Source organism: Rana temporaria, chromosome 2, assembly GCF_905171775.1.
Source record: "Rana temporaria chromosome 2, aRanTem1.1, whole genome shotgun sequence".
Taxonomy (NCBI): Eukaryota; Metazoa; Chordata; class Amphibia; order Anura; family Ranidae; genus Rana; species Rana temporaria.
In genome coordinates, this window is record NC_053490.1 from 94,121,921 (window position 1) to 94,141,298 (window position 19,378).

At 41.4% G+C, this 19,378-nt stretch overlaps 1 protein-coding gene across 1 annotated transcript in view; it reads right to left on the reverse strand.

Annotated features, from left to right (window-relative positions):
- ZMYM2 (zinc finger MYM-type containing 2) overlaps positions 1-19,378 on the reverse strand; it is a 144,646-nt gene that overhangs the window by 52,834 nt on the left and 72,434 nt on the right. Inside the window, exons 8-11 of the mRNA XM_040339328.1 lie at positions 19,116-19,229; positions 15,694-15,844; positions 12,535-12,707; positions 3,413-3,578 (exon numbers count right to left, since the gene is read on the reverse strand). Of these exons, the coding sequence (XP_040195262.1) occupies positions 3,413-3,578; positions 12,535-12,707; positions 15,694-15,844; positions 19,116-19,229 (604 nt within the window). The remainder of the gene's footprint in view (positions 1-3,412; positions 3,579-12,534; positions 12,708-15,693; positions 15,845-19,115; positions 19,230-19,378) is intronic.

Sequence of the window (19,378 nt, forward strand, 5' to 3'; positions counted from 1 at the left end):
AGTGCCCAGTAAGCAAGTGGTTAACAGGTCTTCTGTACTAACTTGAGAGAATAACGGTTTTGAGTTTCATGCACACAGCCATACAACATACAAAACCTGTGTAATCATCCTTTTGGGAACCACAGCTGCTGGATACAGCCTTCCATTGAGATAAATTAGAAGACGCAGCTGTAAGAAGTTACGCACCAGGGGTTACATAAAGCACCCACTCAGGCGAATGCTCCAAACACAAATGCTTTACACAACCCCTGATGCAAGCACCTAAAAAGCAGCCAATTTATACGTTAACCTCTTCACCCCCGGAAGGATTTACCCCCCCCTCCTGACCAGAGCACTTTTTGCGATAGGGCACTGCGTCACTTTAACTGACAATTGCGCGGTCGTGCGCCGTTGCACCAAAAAAAAAAATGATATCCTTTTTTTGCGCTATAAACAAAAAGAGCGACAATTTTGAAAAAAGGGAAAAAAACTATATTTTTGACTTTTTGCTATAATAAATATCCCCCAAAAATATATTAAAAATAAATTTCTCTCTCAGTTTAGGCTGATATGTATTCTTCTACATATTTTTGGTAAAAAATTTGCAATAAGTGTCCCCTTTAATTTGCCGCTGTGTGCCCGCAAACTCGGTGTCCCACGATCTTGTTACAAAGCTAAAGAACGGGGCGATGTCAGTGTAAGCACATCTCCCCGTTCTTCCTAGTGACAAGTTACTGATCGAATGCTCCCTTTCACTGGGAGCAGCGATCAGTGACATGTCACTCGTAGCCACTCCCCCTAACAGTTAGAATCACTCCCTAGGACACACTTAACCCCTTCAGCGCCCCCTACAGGTTAACCCCTTCACTGCCAGTGTCAGTTTTACAGTAATCAGTGCATTTTTATAGCACTGATTGCTGTAAAAATGACAATGGTCCCAAAAATGTGGCAAAAGCGTCCGATGTGTCCGCCATAATGTCGCAGTCACGATAAAAAACGCTGATAAAACGCTGATAAAACGTGAAAACCAATCAAACGCTTATTGCGATTTTTTTTTTAATTATAGCAAAAAATATTGTATTTTTTTTTTTTTTAATTGTCGCTCTATTTTTGTTTATAGCGCAAAAATAAAAACCACAGATGTGATCAAATACCACCAAAAGAAAGCTCTGTTTGTGAAAAAAAAAAAAAAAAAGGACGTCAATTTTGTTTGGGAGCCACATCGCACAACTGTGCAATTGTCAGTTAAAATGGCGCAGTGCCGAATCGCAAAAAGCGGCCTGGTCTTTGGCCATCCAAATGGTCCAGGGCTTAAGTGATTAAGGACCATTCGCCGCAGTTTTACGTCGCCTGTTTGAAATGGAACACCGTTATGGCAGCAGACAGCTGCCATAACCCCGGTATCCTCTTCAACAGCGGGCGGTCTGCTTTCAGATATAAGTGGTCTCTGCGGCGGATTCACCGCAAGATCACTTTTATCCCCCCTCTGGCCTTGGTAGCGGTGGAGACGATCGGATCCTCTCCCCTCACAGGCTGGATGCCGAGTGAGGGAAACATTGCCCCGCTCGGCTCCACACCATTGGATGGTGTAAGTGACCTCAAACATCACTTCCGCCCAATTTTAGATCTGAGGTATTTTTTAACCCCAGATCTCACATTTAAGAGGTCCTGTCATGCTTTTTTTTCTATTACAAGGGATGTTTACATTCCTTGTAATAGGAATAAAAGCGATCCAAATTTTCTTTTTTTTTCTTCTTCTTTTGTTTAAAGTGTAAAAAAGAAAAAAAAAAGGAAAAGAAAAATAAAGAAAAAATAAAAAAATAAAGCGCCCTGTCCCACTGAGCTCGTGCATATGAAAATGCTGGTCAAACCACACGTGAGGCATCGCCACAATCGTTCGAGCGAGAGCAATAATTCTAGCACTAGACCTCCTCCAACTCAAAACTGGTAATTGGTAGACATTTTTAAACGTCACCTATGAAGATTTTTAAGGGGCAAAATTTGTCGCCATTCCACGAGCAGGCGCAATTTTGAAGCGTGACATGTTGGGTATCAATTCAGTCGCCATAACATTATCTCTTACAATATAAAAAAAGATTAGGCTAACTTTACTGCGGTCTTATAATTTAATTCAAAAAGGTGTACTTTTTCCAAAAAAAAGTGTAAAATGTGTGTGTGTATGTGTGTATATATATATATATATATATATATATATATATATATATATATATATATATATATATATATATATATATATATATATATATATATATATATATATATATATATATATATATAATGTTTGGGGATTCTAAGTAATTTCCTAGCAAAAATAAATACAAAATACATGTAACCAAATAGTGTCAGAAAAGTTGCTATAGGTCAAGATCCACTTTACTGTTCCATCTTAAACAGCTGATTCTTGGTGTTAATTTCTGTTGTGGGTTAATGCTTAGTTTGTAGAATTTACTTGAATTGATTCTTGTGGATACATTTTACTTTTTAAAGTGGAGTTCCACCCATAAATATAACATTACATCAGTAGTTTTAAAAAAAATGTCATTAGTCCTTTCCGAAATTTTTTTTTTTTTTTTTTAGATGCCTTCAAAGTGTTGTTGCTAGGCAGAATAGTTAATCTTCCCACTTCCTGCACCTAGGTGCTTAATGCTTCCTAACCTACACCGCACAGACTCCTGGGAATGTAGTGGGTGTAACTTTCCAGGAGTCTGTGCATTCCCCAGTCTCAAAGAATGTGACTTGGACAGCACAGGTGCTGAAACCTGATCTGACACTGCTTGTGCAGCACTGAGCATGTGCGAGATTTGCAAGGCTGAAATCCAGGAAGTCATACAGTCTGGCTTCATGATGCCCACACTTGAGATGGCCCCAGTCAATTTCTATTTTATAAAGTGTCTAAATGCTGTAACAACCTAACAAAACGGACCTTAGTTTACAAACTAACCTTACTAGAATACATTAAGCTTGTGTATTACAGGGGTATTTATATTTAAAAAGTGAAATTGTGGCCGGAACTCCGCTTAAATCTAACATATTAAAATCCAGTGGCAGCCCGTCCATTAGGGGCGCCACCCCCTCTCTCCAGGCCACCCCCTATATAAATTACAGCGGGCAGGTTTTTATTTTTAAGCACCCGATTAGAGCCAGAGGCTCCAATAGGCTGCGACCAAAGCCCACCCAGGCCCACTCCACCCTAAAAATAAAAATCCAACAGCCGCCACTGTTGGGACCCATCATTAAGGCTAAAATGAAAGTCGATTACAAACATCTAGACAGAGTATCAACTACTTATCGTGAATACATCAGTGTGACAGTCAGGAGAGTTCAATTCCCCATGCGGATAGGTACATCAACTGGTAGATGCAGATTCAGAACCAACACAAACTTATCATCAAAAAAAAAAATGGTAATGTACCTAGATACATATTTTCTGGGCCTTTCTGTGTCGTCATGTTAGGCTCGTTTTGCTGGAGGTAGAAACGGAGTAAGCACTGCTGGTCACAGAAGTTCTTTACTATTCCACGCCACTGTACTTTCTCTTTAAGTGTTCCTTGAGTTCTACAGCAGTCACACCTGGCTGCCTAGAAAATCCAGAAGAAAAAAAAACGGTTACTTTGCATTCTAAGCAGAATTTAGAAATACATGTATTATGAGTAAACATTTATGATATTTATTTATTACTTTTTGGTACAAGAAAACAAAAATTGCACTTAAAATCTTTTTCTTGAAGTCATTGAGGGACACAGGAATACAGTAAATCTACGTCATTGAAGGTTATACTGTGGCCTACAGGATGTTTGTACATCGGCAAATGAAAAATGTTAAACCAGCCCCCTGTATAACCCCTCCTCCAACCATTATGCCTGATGTTTGTGAATAAGCAGTACATAAGGCTAACAACCCAGCCAGAGGCAGAACATCCATCCCTTAACCAGTTCAATACTGGGCACTTTTACACCCTTCGTCATGTCAATTTTCAGGTTTCAGCACAGTCGTACTTTGAAAGACAATTGCGCGATCATGCAACACTGTACCCATATGAAATTTCTATCATTCTTTTCACACAGACAGAACTTTCTTTTGATTGTATTTAATAGGGTTGCACCACTTTTTTTTAAGACAGAGTACAAGTACTGATACTTATAGTTTAACCTTTTATATGTTTATTACTAAACTTTTTTTAAATCAGCCCTGTTGGGGGGCTTTGGTGAAATAACAGGTGTCTAAACAAAATTACCCAAATTACATTTTTGGAAAGAATGTCACTCGACATCTGATCAGGATACCAAACCATGTTGCCGCCGTCATCTTGCTAAATAACGGGCGGCAAGTGGTTAAAGTAACGCAGTGCCGTATCTCAAAAAATGGCCTGGTCAGGAAGGGGGTAAATTCTTCAAGGGCTGAAGTTGTTAAATATCTTGTTTTTTCCCCCCATCACTGAAAGTAAACGTAAAAAGAAAATGTTTTGGTTTACACCAGAACTGGAATAGAGGGGAAATCTTCCAATGGGCACACTAGTTCTAGTGACCCTGGTGAGACCCAGGGATTTTCTCACTTTGGAGAAATTTCATCTCACTTCCTGTTTTGACTATGGGACGGGAAGTGAAGGAAATCTGCAATGGGACACAGATGACAAAAAAATAAAAATAAAAAAGTTATGCCTTTAGTTCTACTTTAAAGCGGTTGTGAACCCGCATAAAAAAAAAAAAATGTTTCCTCCTGTAAGGGAAAAGTCATAATGAGCTAATATGCACCGCATATTAGCTCATTATGAAATACTTACCTCGGAACGAGGTCCGTATCACTTACCTGGTTCACGCCGAGCGAGATTTTATCTTGCCTCGGCGTGTCTTCCGGGTATTCTCCAACCATGGCTTCCACATTTCCTCAAAGTTTTTTAAGATTACCTATTTTTATATAGACTGCTCTTTCTTTACAGATTGACTTATTTATTACCCTGATCCATTCTCTTACTGCCGGTGGCGTTGTCGCCTGCCATCTCGTGGCTATTAATTTTCTGGCTTGAAACAAACATCTCAATATTGCAACTGTAGTACTCCTCTTATCCTCCTATTCCTTCCTGTATCCCAGTACACATAGTGTGGCCTCCATCTCCAAAGGCGTTCTGAATGTGTCACTCAAAATCTTAAGCACTCCCTCCCAATACCGAAACAGCTTTGGGCAGTGCCGGAATGTAGTAATTCTTAAACATTCAGGAATTCCAAAAGCAGTCCAAAACGAGGGGTGGTCAAAAGCCACTGAGGGGTCCCAAACAGATGTGGAAACCATACTACAAAGGGAATCTGAAGTAGACAAATCAAATATGGAAAATTGCCACAACCCAGGGGATGGAAACAGAGAATCAAGCTAGCGCTCCAGACCAGAACAAGTGAAAACGGCTGCCTGGAAAAATGATCGGTCCTTAAAATAGCAATGTGGAGGACAAGTAATCATCCACCATAAAGGGGAACAAACCACCTGAACAGGAAAAAGAAAACTTCAACCCAACAGCTATGGTGGATAACAAGGGGAAAAGTCTACTAAAAAGGTAGAGGCCAAAGCCTTTCATAGAATCTTGAATAGACAAGGAATGCCATGCAAGAACCTGGAATTCGTCATCAGCCAAAGTAGTCTTATACAGTACAGAACACTTAAAGAGATTGTAAATAACAAACATGTCATACTTACCTCCACTGTGCAGCTTTTTTTGACAATGGGGGGGAACTAATGCGCAACCACTCTGATTAGAGCAGTAAATCCTACTTATAAATTAAATAACACAAAATAAGCGAAGCAGCAGCCACAACAATAAAGTGCTCACACACTGATAAGTATTAATATAGACGGGGGGGGTTGTGGCGCTCGCTACTAAAGAATAATATGTAATAACAATTAAAATCTAATCTAGCCGCAGTCCAAGAACTATGACTGATGAACCATACAAAGGATGTTTCACTCCTACTATCACCCACCAGCCATCCACGGGATGATGAAGGGGGGGTAAACTGAGTGATGTTTGTTGTGCAAACGTGAACCACTTTGTAGTTTAAAAATGTGGGGTAATTGAGGCGCCTGCTAATATCAAGTGATAACAAAAATAAACCAGCTCCATGCAAGCAAAATGTGCATAAGTAAGTGACAAAAGAAAACACAGCAGTGTTATACTCTGCTGTGTACAATATGTGCAAATAGGGAAATAAAGTGCGTACAATCCAATAATAAGTGTATCCAGTAAATAATCTGTTTGGACGCTACATTGTCTATGTAGCATCCAAACGGATTATTTACTGCATGATGACAACACAAGGAGAGTGCAACGTTTTGGAGTCACGCAGGACCCCTTTGTCAGATCTCATGCTGCTATCTTCTGTACTGACATCGGTAGCTGGCAGTCTCTTCAGGGTTCAGGCAGATGTCCACCTGATGGCAAGTCTATGGGTCTGCCCTTCTCTAGCCACAGAGTTGGTTACAAACGGTACTGCACTATTGGAGTCTACTTTCTTTTACTATATCGCTGGGAGCCATCTGTTTGATGCTGAAGGCTGCATGGTTAATGCCAGTACGGATTTGAGGGACCTGCCTGGTTTCAAGTTATAATACCTGTGAGCTGTCTGCCATTGAGGATTCATTAAGGTTTTGCTATAAGCCAGCTAAGGTGAGAGGCTGGGGAGGCAGGGTCACCCTGAAGTGGAGCACCTGGTGATAATCTGGGGATTGGAGCACCTCACACCATATGAATTATTGGGAAACTTTTTTGGATTCATCTGCACAATTGGACTCTATTATTTTTATTTTTTTAACCACTAGCCGACCAGCCACCGTCATTATACGGCGGCAGGTCGGCACTCCTGGGCGAGAGCCCGTAGCTATACGTCCTATCGTATAGCCGCCACTAGGGGGCGCGTGTGCGCCGCCGGAGGCGCGCGCCCCCCCCCGACTCCCGTGCGTGTGCCCGGCGGGCGCGATCGCCGCCGGGCACACGCGATCGCTCGTTACAGAGCGGGGACCGGGAGCTGTATGTGTAAACACACAGCTCTCGGTCCTGTCAGCGGGGGAAATGCTGATTTTCTGTTCATACAATGTATGAACAGAAGATCAGTGTTTCCCCTAGTGAGGCCACACCCCCCCCCCCCCCCACAGTAAGAACACACCCAGGCATACTTAACCCCTTCCCCGCCCCTAGTGTTAACCCCTTCACTGCCAGTGGCATTTTTATAGTAATCTAATGCATTTTTATAGCACTGATCGCTATAAAAATGCCAATGGTCCCAAAAATTTGTCAAAAGTGTCCGAAGTGTCCGCCATAATGTCGCAGTAACGAAAAAAAATCGCTGATCGCCGCCATTACTAGTAAAAAAAATATATTAATAAAAATGCCATAAAAATACCCCCTATTTTGTAAACGCTATAACTTTTGCGCAAACCAATCAATAAACGCTTATTGCGATTTTTTTTACGAAAAATATGTAGAATACGTATCGGCCTAAACTAAGGAAAAAAATTTTTTTTTTATATATTTTTGGGGGATATTTATTACAGCAAAATGTAAAAAATATTATTTTTTTTCAAAATTGTCGTTCTATTTTTGTTTATGGCGCAAAAAATAAAAACCGCAGAGGTGATCAAATACCACCAAAAGAAAGCTCTATTTGTGGGAAAAAAAGGACGCCAATTTTGTTTGGGAGCCACGTCGCACGACCGCGCAATTGTCAGTTAAAGCGTCGCAGTCCCGAATCGCAAAAAGTGCTCTGGTCTTTGACCAGCAATATGGTCCGGGGGGTAAGTAGTTAAAGAGACTATATATGGCACATATTGCATGAAGCAACATGTCTGTTTTAGTTTTTGTTAGGCATTATCACACTATATCACAATTGTCCTTTGGAGTATATGCACCTGGATTTGTTATTTGCACATTATTTCTCACAGCAGATTTATTACTGCTGCATATTTACACTGTGTGTTTGGTCATATTTGGATACACTTATTATTGGATTGTACGCACTTTGTTTTTCTATTTGCACATATTGTACACAGCAGAGTTTAACACTGCTGTGTTTTCTTTTGTCACTTACTTATGCACATTTTGCTTGCATGGAGCTGGTTTATTATTGTTATCACTTTATATTAGCAGGCGCCTCAATTACCCCACATTTTAAAACTACGAAGTGGTTCACGTTTGCACAACAAACATCACTCAGTATACCCCCCCCCCCCTTTCATCATCCCGTGGATGGCTGGTGGGTGATAGTAGGAGTGAAACATCCTTTGTATGGTTCACATGGTTCGTCAGTCATAGTTCTTGGACTGCGGCTCGATTAGATTTTAATTGTTATTACATATTATTCTTTAGTAGCGAGCGCCACAACCCCCCCGTCTATATTAATTGTTTTGCACAGTGTGGCCCCGATCCTCGAGTCCCGGGGTCCATCGGCGGCTCCTCCCCACGTCAGAAAACCACCTGGGAGAAGTGCTCTCCTGGGGGGTTACCTTGCAGGTGCACTCCCTAGTCATTCATTCGGCGTCCATAGCCGCAGAATTTATGACTCGGTTACGCCCTCTGCGTCATTGGATTTGATTGACAGCAGCGGGAGCCAATGGCTGTGTTGCCATCAATCTATCCAATCAAGAGCCGGGACACCGCCAAATGAATTTCAGGGCTCAGGTAAGTAAAACGGGGTAGGTGCCAGAAGTTTTTTCACCTTAATGCACAGAATGCATTAAGGTGAAAAAACACAAGGGTTCACAACCCCTTTAACTTCAGGGAGAGGGTGGTTGGTAATAAAATATTGTGTATATCAAATCATACCATTCTTAAGAGACATGCATGAATGTGAAGGCTCACTTTAGAAGAAAATCTTAAAGGTCAGGAGGTCAAAAGGTTCTTTTTTTGGCTGTACATCTATGGATCACAGGAGTGTAGTTCCTTCTGCACTCCTGTGACCCATTTAAGTCGACAGTGGGCTAAAAAATCAGGAATCACAGACTTCTCTTTACAAATAGCAAACATCAAAAATGAAATAGTTTGGGACTTTATATGAAGCACAGCTAAGAGCATAAAATTGATTTTGTTTTTTTGTTGCTTCAGGTCCACAGCAACCTGATTTGGGTTGATGTGGTACATTACTTAGATCAGGCATGTCCAAAGTCCGGCCCGCGGGCCAATTGCGGCCCCTGTTCCAGTTTAATGTGGCCCCCCTGGTAATTTGGATATATACTGTATTTTTCGGCGCTGCCTCGGAGGGGACAGGGAGAGGGGGATCGAGTGCTGTCAAATTACATACAGGAGAATCTCCTGTTTACTCAGTGACATCTGTAATAGGAAGTCCCGTCTCCTGGGCTGCCATTGGACGACTCCTCTGTCTATCATAGAAGGCAGGAGAAATTGTATTAAAGAGGCTGCTGTGTAAACAGGAGATTCTCCTGTATGTAATCTGTTGGTGCTCATCCCGCCCCCCCTTTGCTCTGAGGCTGCATTCATGGCAATGGAGAGGTTGCATTCATGGCAATGGCGAGGCTGCAGATGGGCACTGATTAGGCTGCTTTGATGGGCAATGACCCTTATTTTGCTTTAGTTTTTTTGTTAAATTTTTTTTTTCCCCTGAAACTTCCCTCCTAAAGTTAAAGTGTGTGTGTTATACGCCGATAAATACGGTATATCCAAATAACACGCCCACGCTCATCTCTTCACCACACACAGCCACAAAGGCAAGAGAATTTGTGTTGGGCAGTGCATTGGTGCTCGAACGAACACACTTAGACCAAATTTTAATGGTTCAAAGAATGTCAGGCAAAATGGCCGGCCCTTACGCATGTTCACTTCATCAAATCTGGCCCTCTTTGAAAAAAGTTTGGACACCTCTGACTTAGATGGTCCTTTCACCTGGCTTGGCCAGTTTCTGCCCAAAGACAGTTCAACACACTAACACATTCACACACTTGTATTTTACAGCATTCTATTATAACTGGCATACACACTGCAACAATATCCAATCACTAATAGGGCACCACATCATCATTGGTGTTCCCCACGCTCCCGTCCTGGGCCCTGGTGTGGCCGCGGGTTTGCAGCCTCAGCTCCCGTAAGATGTCTCAATTTCCCATGGGGCCTGCAACCTTAAACCATATTACCCAATTAAAGGGGAGTTCCAGACGTTTTTTATGTTTATTAAAAGTCAGCAGCTACAAAAAGTGTAGCTGCTGGCTTTTAATAAACATACACTTACCTGTTTCACGGTCCAGCACTGCGCCGCCCGGAGCTTCGCTCCTCTTCGCCCCCCCCTTCTCCGCCTCCATTGTAACTGGGGGCGCCCGGCCGTGACAGCTTTCGGCTTCGCGGCCGGGCACTCACTGCGAACGGCTCCTTGAGTGGACAAGCGATCGCCTGGGACCTGTCATGTGTCCCAGGTGATCGCCTACAGGGAGTGGCCGCCATAGGCGATATGACGTATCGCCTCAGCGGCCCCTGAGCAGAAGGAGCAAGTGGGACAGGAAGTCCCACTCATACTGAAGCCCCCATTCCCCCCCCCCCCCCAAAAAAAATCACATGCCAAATGTGGCATGTAAGGGGGTGAGGAGTGGATTAAGCAAAAGTTCCACTTTTGGGTGGAACTCCGCTTTAATTAATTAACTTATTTATTTACAGGTAAGAGCGTTTGGCAATACCCCTGTACCCTCGCTATGTTTATCCTTTGTGTCTAGCACCGGTTTAATTTGTAATCCTTTCTTTTTTATTATAGACTGTTGCACATGCAACTGCTCCTGATGAGTGGAACCTCCATGAAACGTGTAGAGCCTTAGCCTTATGCTACACCATACAATCATGTGATTCTGCAAAATAAGTGTCCAAATATTTTATCATCAATTTTACAGTTTTATTAGTAACAACACAATTACATTCTTCATGAATTTGCATAATCGCATTATCATGTACCAATCCATCTATTACCCATAGACTGGTTATGAATTGTGTCATTTTCATGCATAAACATACTGTTTTCTAGCATGCCATCTTTGTTTTTCTATGTATATGCTCTTGGAATCCATTATCATGTGATTTATATAATGTTATGCTTTTAGCTGTGCTTCATATCAAGTCCCACATTTTTTTTATGTTTGCATATAACAGGGATGGAGGCAGATGAATCTATCCACTCATTGCCTCATTCAAAGTTCCAAAACCCCTCTCCCTCCTTTTTTCTCTTTAAAAATGGGTTGTACAGCAAACGGTCATATCATCATCAAGACCAGAAGGGTAAACTCACAACAACAGTTGTGTTAACTGTACCATACTGATGCTTGTCTGATTATAATTATGACAAGCAAGGTTCATGCAGGATTCTCCCCCGCCAGGACATTGTATTCTGACAGACAGCAAAAAATAGAGTTGAGCTTTAGAGAAGACATCCAGTCTCCATGAGGTATGCCAGTTGGAGGTGGGAGTGATACAGGGGCTGGCTTAAAAGAAGCATGACCAAAGCTTTCTTGGCCATACTTTTCTTGTGGGTCACAGGAGTAAACTTACTTTTTTTCTCCTGTAACCAGCAGTCAGCTGATATTTTATAAGCATAATGTCCGCTATACACCCACATCCATTCAATCATTAAATAAATTAAACAATTTAATCAAGGCAACACTAATGTGTTTTTGAAGAAGGATTTTGCTCCCAAGAGAGATATATATATATATATATATATATATATATATATATATATATATATATATATATATATATATATATATATAATGCTGATGCTACATAGGACATGAGTAACAAACAATGATTTCACATTTTTACGCTAAAAGGTAAACTCCATTAAAATTGATACAGATGAAATACATATATGGGAGACTTTACCTGCCAAATTATTTATTAGTATTTCTATTTATCTGGACCACATATTCATAAAGCCTTTGTCACACAGCACAGCCCTGTCTTGCAAGGCATGAGACCTTTTTTTCTTTGCTGCACGTTACCATGATTTTGTCCCTCACCCAGCATATGACTGGACAGTGAAAGAAGCAGCAGAGCACATTAATGAGTCCATTGCTGTCACTCTGCACTGTCCTATCAGAATATCCCGTATTAGTACAGGAGAACTAGAACACAGTAGAGCTCTGCTGTACAGTGCATTGAAATTGGCTAGTCAATTTCTCACACGGTTTGCATTAAAAAAAAAAGGAAAATAAATAAATCATGAATACAGGGCTGCATTATTTTTGTCTTTACACAGAAAAAAAAATATGTTCACACTGTAAACTTTGGGCCAATACCATTCCTCTAAATTAGGGGGGTCGCCAAACAAAGGGCCAGTTTATTGTCCTTTAAACTTTATGGGAGCTGGACTGTGGCCAATGGGAGTAGAAAATGTCCTGGTGTCAAAGGGAATAAACAAATCCCCATCATTGTTATTGGGTGGGGGGGGTAGTGTCCCATGGCCGGTGCCAGTAGAAGAAATACTGTCTCAAGGACTAAAAAAGGCAAGCAAAGGGCTGTGTCTGGCCCTGGGCCACAGTTTGGAGACTGCTGCTCTAAATTACCTTATAATACCAGTCGTGGAACTTTCTACTGCATTCCTCACTGCAGAAGTCTCGCAGCTTGCCATCAAACTCCTTAGTTGCGCCTCTCTTGCACATCTGGAAGCAGTAGTTGCAGGTAACGCATTTCAATCCCAAACGTTTTGCAAAGTCGTGTTTATAAAGTAGCTTACAACCTGGAAATAATATAATGAATTACAGCAAAGCACAAGACTACAATGACAAATACAGACAACACTAAACAGAATAAATTAGGCTGCCTTAAAGTGGTTTTAAACGTTTTTATTTTTTTTTTAAATAACAAACATGTTATACTTACCTGCTCTGGCTTTACACAGAGCAGACCTGATTCTCATTTTCTTTGTTTCTCTGCCAGTACTCCTAGCTCCTCTTCTCAGTTTGTCACCATATGAAGCCGATTCCTATTGTGGCACACCTGCAGGCTCGACACCAAGCCACGCTGTCTTGACAAAAGACAATGCGATTCTGCCCCGCCCCTATTTGCTCATCACAGGATATGATTTACAGCAGCAGGAGCCAACGGCTTCCACTGCTATAAATCTTCCCTGTAAGAGAAGAGAGAAAAAGGATAGAGCTGCTGCTCTCAAGCACATGCAATGTAAAAAAGCTTCAACCTTTACAACCACTAACAAATGCAGCGAGTAGAAAATTAGAAGGTTCAATCACCCAATGACCATCTATCTTATGCTCCAAGTTGCAATACAGTGTCACACAAGGATGTAGATCTAACAGTTACCGTAATTCCAACTCCTTTTTAAGCACATACATATGACCTGCATGAGCATGTACTGAAGCGTACACATGAACATACAGAATGGAGCATGTTCATTTGCACTGCAAACTTACTGTGGTCAGGCTGTTAATAGCATACATGGTCACAGTAAACACATTAGAAGCCAAAACGGATTCAAAGATGGTAATTACTTGCCATTATAATTGACAAAGCACTTCTTCACCTATTTTCCCAAAAACCTGTCTCCCTCTGCCTGTTACTGACAAGGACCAAGAAAAAAGGAATGCCACCACTGTATCAAATAACTCTCCAATTTCCAAAGGTCATTTCTGGATTGGGTTTACAGGCCCCAGGGAGAGCAGGGTTATGCAAATAGCAACTTTGTATAGTCAACTGGTGTTTGTCCCTGCCCTCCCATCTATCAAGCTTGCCTACTTATCTGAGAAAAAATGTATCTAAACTACCAGCTTAGGTTTTAACCCAACAGTGACAAATTATTAATGTCATCCAAAGAAAAAAATACATACCAGCACAGAGGCTGTCCCAGGAAGTTTATGAAGAAATCTGGAAAATATGGTTGGAGACCCTGGGTCTAGTGCCCTGTCAACTGATTTTATGCAGACATCTCAGTTAAAGTGATACTAAAGGTTCGAGAAAAAAAAAAAAAAAAGAAGAAGAAAATCATGCTTACCTCCACTGTGCAGTTTGTTTTGCACAGAGTGACCCCGAACGCTGTGTCCTCCCCGCATCAGATAACCCCCTAGGAGAAGCGCTCTCCCGTGTCCAGCATTTGGTGTTGATAGCTGCCGATTTGATTGACAGCAGGAGACAGTGGCCGTGCTGTGATCAGTCTATCCAATCAAGAGCGGAGAACCCCAGGCAGAGAGATGGCGTGTCCTCGTCGTGGGACATTCCATGGCTCATTTAAGTAAAGCGGGGGGGGGGGGGGGGGGGGTGTTACTGACAGAAGTTTTTTCACCTTAATGCATAGGATGCATTAATGTGAAAAAACAGCAGGGTTTACAACCCCTTTAAAATAAGCTTGCTGACACGTGTACAAATAAAATGTAGCTGAGGTACTGTAACAAACCCACACTGGTTAAGCAGCACAATCCTTGATTCACTTGATGTAGTTGAATTGCATTGAGAGGGTGATTGCCTCACCCTTGTTTGTGCACAGATGTGACCTGAAAGCGAACTGTTGGGAATCAATGATTCCATTACATTATTTGCTATGCGGTCATTCATAAAGTGCAACTCTGTACATACAGTTATGTATGTAGAACTACTGTAATTTTATTTCTGTGCACGCTGACCATTGTGTTTTTTTGAGTGACACTACCGGAAGGGAGGGAGGGAGAGAGAAAGTGTGAGTTTTTTGTAGGTTTGATTTTGTATATAAAAAAATAAAGCCTCTTTTCTAGCAACTGATTTAAAAAACATAGCCCCTTAGTTTAGGAACTTGACATTAACCAAAGGTTTACGCTACAATCTTTCAATCCAATCACAACTGCCCAAATAGTCCTACTAAAATAAAAAAAATGGTAAAAAACGTCAATGGTGGATTATGGATGGATTCGGTGTTCTGCCAGATCAAACATCAGAGGAGACATAATTTCTGTCATGTCCATAATAAGAAGAGTAAAGCCTCATTCACACGGCCATAAAAAAAAATGCATTTACAACCATTTTTTTAATTTTCGGATATGAAGGCAGCTGCACTGCTTTCAACGAAGAGATTCAAACTTTGGCGTAAACATGCACTGGGACAAAATCCATAAATCTGCATCCAGGGCATGCATTTACACAAACACCATTGAAAAAAAATAAAAAACAGGACAGTTTTAGACATTTAAAAAACGGTTCTATTTACCAATAAGTTACGCAGGAACATTTGTTCCTTCTCTAATGATCAGTAATTTGTATTTTTATGACTGTTACAGTCATGTGAATGAGGCCTAAAAGTACTTGCATACAGTACTGATGTAAGATATTCCCAGAAAAAATAAAAACAAAAAAAATGTAAGGATAGGCTTGTATAGCACACGGACATATTTGCATGTACACATGCGAAAAAAATTCAAGATTTTTTTTAAATCAACAGAGTGTGGCATATGGGTGTATTTACCTAAAAATACTGACAAGCAATGCAGAATTTTGTATTTTTTTTTTTATGATCTATATGCAGCACAAGTTTATGCACCTGTGTGTGTATATGCCAATTAAAAGCAAATCGGCTGCATTTAGATCACTTAAAAAAAAACAAAAAAAAAAAAAACGGACAGGTTAAAAATGTGGCATTTTTAGGTGTCAATATGCAAGAGGCTTAAGAGCAACTGAGGCCTCGTCTCCTACTGCTTAGCATAAGCCTCTTTAAAATACATATGCCACTAAATGACACAACCTACCTTCACTGCAGAAAGGCCTCTTAACGCCAGAGAATTTCATAGTTTCGTGCAGAGTCTTTTCTTCCTGACAGTATTCACAGTACATAACAATGCAGTGCAGCTTCTTAAAATCATCACAACATATAGTACTGCAGAATTGGTACATCTTTTTCTGCAAGTAAAAAATACTTTTAATACACAGTGTGGTGGGGTTTTCAAATAATCATGTGCAACAAGAAAAGTGCAGGAACAGGCATCCATAAAAATAAATAAATAAAAAAAACAACAACAACATTTATGAAAATCACAGCATGGGTTTTCAATGAGGTTTGCAACGCTTTTGGGATGATTTCCCTTTATAGCCTATGGCTTCACCAGGACAGATAGTGGGCTGAATATCTCCAAATAAAGCTACCATTAAAAGTAATGTGAAAGTATAGCTGTGATTTTGGCTTGAGCTGCGATTTATAGACTCTTGTATACAGGTGCTCAAGTAACCCAAACCCTACATATGCTATTCCAGTGCCAGAATTACATCAATGCTATTTCTACAGAACCACTATGTTAGAAAATGCATATGTGTTTTTGGTGCTTTTAATGCATTGAACAAAAATGTAACGCAAGACATGTTTTACATGCGACTTGCATGCATTTTCTATTTCATCTATTCTGGTCTCCTTTTTGTGGGCTGTATCCGTTTGCTGGTAATATGCATATGCGACTTGAAAAACTAGTGCGTTTTCCAAGCGTTGTAATTCAATATATAGCTTGTGTTTTTTACAAGAATGCACAAAGGATGCAGCAAGCAGGATTTTTCAAAGATGCAAAACGCTGCCCTTTAACACAATGTGCTGATGTGAAAAGCTTTATGAATTATGATGTAACTAGCATTCATGTACTTTTAGTGCACTGTGATCCTGCGTTGTAACAAACATAAAACACAATGTTGTATATGGGCTCTAAATTAGAGGTCGACCGATATATCGGTCGGCCGATATATCGCGTTTTTAAAGATATCGGCATTGGCCGATTATTGGGTAAATTTAGGCCGATTGTCTAGGATCTGTGCTGGGTGGAATTCTTCCGCCTGCCTGCCCGCCCGCTCGTCGCCCGCTCGCTGCTATCTGCTGACTTTATATTTTTTTCCGTTTAGGAAGTCTGCAGCCAACCAGCGGGCCGGTAACAGCCAATCGGCGGCCGCCGCTGCAGACTTCCTCCACTGTAAAAAAAATGTCCCCTGACGTGCTGCGCGCCCTGCCTCTGCCTACAAATTCCAGAATGCAGCACGGGCCGGTAACAACCAATCGGCGGCCGCCGCTGCCGTCATTCTCCACTCTGGAAAAAAACGTCCCCTGACGTGCTGCGCGCCCTGCCTCTGCCTACAATTTCCAGAATGCAGCACGGGCCGGTAACTGTCAGCCCGCGCTGCATTCTGGGGCTTGTAGGCAGAGCGTGCAGCACGTCAGGGGACATTTTTTCCAGAGTGGAGAATGACGGCAGCGGCGGCCGCCGATTGGTTGTTACCGGCCCGCTCTGCATTCTGGTGATTGTAGGCAGCACAACAGGGACAAATGGAGCTTTGTGGATAGAGTGCTAATATCGCCCTTCCTTCTGTTTTAGCACTGCTCAGCGCTCAGGAGTAGGCAATACAGAAATTTGGCCACAAGAAATGAGACAATGATCAGCAGCTGCAAAAAAAAAAAAATGTAAACATCAAAACAAAGTAGCAACTATTGAAAGTCCCAAAGTCCAATATAATACTGCAGCAGCGCCATTTCCAAACAAACGTTTGAAAAACAAAACAAACTTCTATATAATCAATATAGAAGTTTGTTTTGTTTTTCAAACGTTTGTTTGGAAATGGCGCTGCTGCAGTATTATATTGGACTTTGGGACTTTCAATAGTTGCTACTTTGTTTTACTGTCTGTTTTGACGAAAGGAGCTTTCTTGTGCTAGGCTAGAAGATGCAACGGAGCCTGGAGCGCTCCGCTGGTGGGCATTGATGAGGTGGCAGTGAATGACATTGGGCTGTACTGGTGGGCACTGATGTGGTGATGCTGTGGTGATGCACTGGTGGGCACTGATGTGGTGGGCACTGATGTGGTAATGCACTGGTGGTCACTGATGTGGTGGGCACTGGTGATATGCGCTGGTGGGCAATGATGGGATGCACTGGTGCATTGGTGGGCATTGATGAGGTGGCACTGATGGGCTGTACTGGTGGGCACTATCGTGGAACTTCTGGACACTGATAGGCTCCACTGGTGGGTACTGATGAGGTTGCACTGGTGGGCACTAATGGATACTGATAGGCTGCACTGATGGACTGCACCAGTGGTCACTGACAGGCTGCACCCCACCTCTCCACCCTAAACAATTATCTCCTCCCCACCCTAGGTTTTTTGAGATGAAGGAAAAAAAAAGAAAAAAGAAAGAAAAACGGCCTAAAATATCGGCCTAAAATATCGGCCACACATATCGGCCACCCCGATTTCCAAATATCGGCATCGGCCAGAGAAAAACACATATCGGTCGACCTCTACTCTAAATCCTCAAAGTTCTCTTTATTATAAGTTTTTCAGCATCACAAGATGCAGAGAATGTGCACATCCTCCAGGAAAACATCTAAAAACACAGCTGAAATATATATATATGGATGTGCTTGAACCCGAAGGACTTGCATTTCTATCTGAAGAATTTGGTAACAAATCTCTGGCAGACAATGAAGCCAAGTTGGAAACTGGACTTCTGGAGCCGTTAAGCAATACATCCTCTTCACCTTCCTGCCCACAGCTTGTGACTGGACAGTGAAGGAGTTGGCTTTCCTCCTGTCCACCCATTCCTTGTCTGCACATGAAAATGCAGTACAGCTGATAAGTCTCTAGTGCTGTCCCTTTATGCCCCAGCTCCATATTTGCTAAATTATGGATTGTCTTGACACCCAATTAATCAAGTTCAGGTACTAGCACTAGTTTTGGTAAAAATGTATTTAATACTTTTTAAAAAGTGCATCAGTAGCCAAAATGTTCTTAGCTAGATGTGGCTTAAGTGGAGAAGGGTTAGACACTCCTTCAGGTTTTTAATTGTGTAAGTGTCCCTGCTAGGAAGAATCGCTCTTTATTTGTCTTGGTAATTGTTGTTAGGACAGAAAGCGACAGGAAATTCAAAAATGTACTTTCCCCAGAACTGGAGCCCAGTGGAAATCCTCTAATGGGGGAATATCCCTAACTGGAAATCTTTTCTTAAAAAACAAACAAAACAAAAAAAACACACACTAATAGGGTTTTTAACCACTGGAGATACAATAAAGTGTTGCATGAATTTCAGCAACGCTTTAATGCAGCTTGATAGAAAAGCACCACCAGTGTTACACTCATACAAAACAAAATACATTTAAGATAAAAGCAAGCAAATATGATATGGTGGCAATACTGATTGTTACCTCCCAATCCAGGGTTGCAGGCTTTGTAGAAAACATGTTTTTACAGTAATTGCATTTCAACTGAAGATCACTGCTGACATGCTGGCCATTTGTAGATGACTGGATGCTGAGAGTCTGAAAGACAAATTAAAGTAAATTCGCTGAAAAAAACATTTACAAAACTTTGATCACACTAAAGTTGGTTCACGTTAAACAGAACTAGCAACTGAAACAGAGACGAAGACAGATAAAGGCCAGCTATGATTTAGGTTACAGCCAAGGAT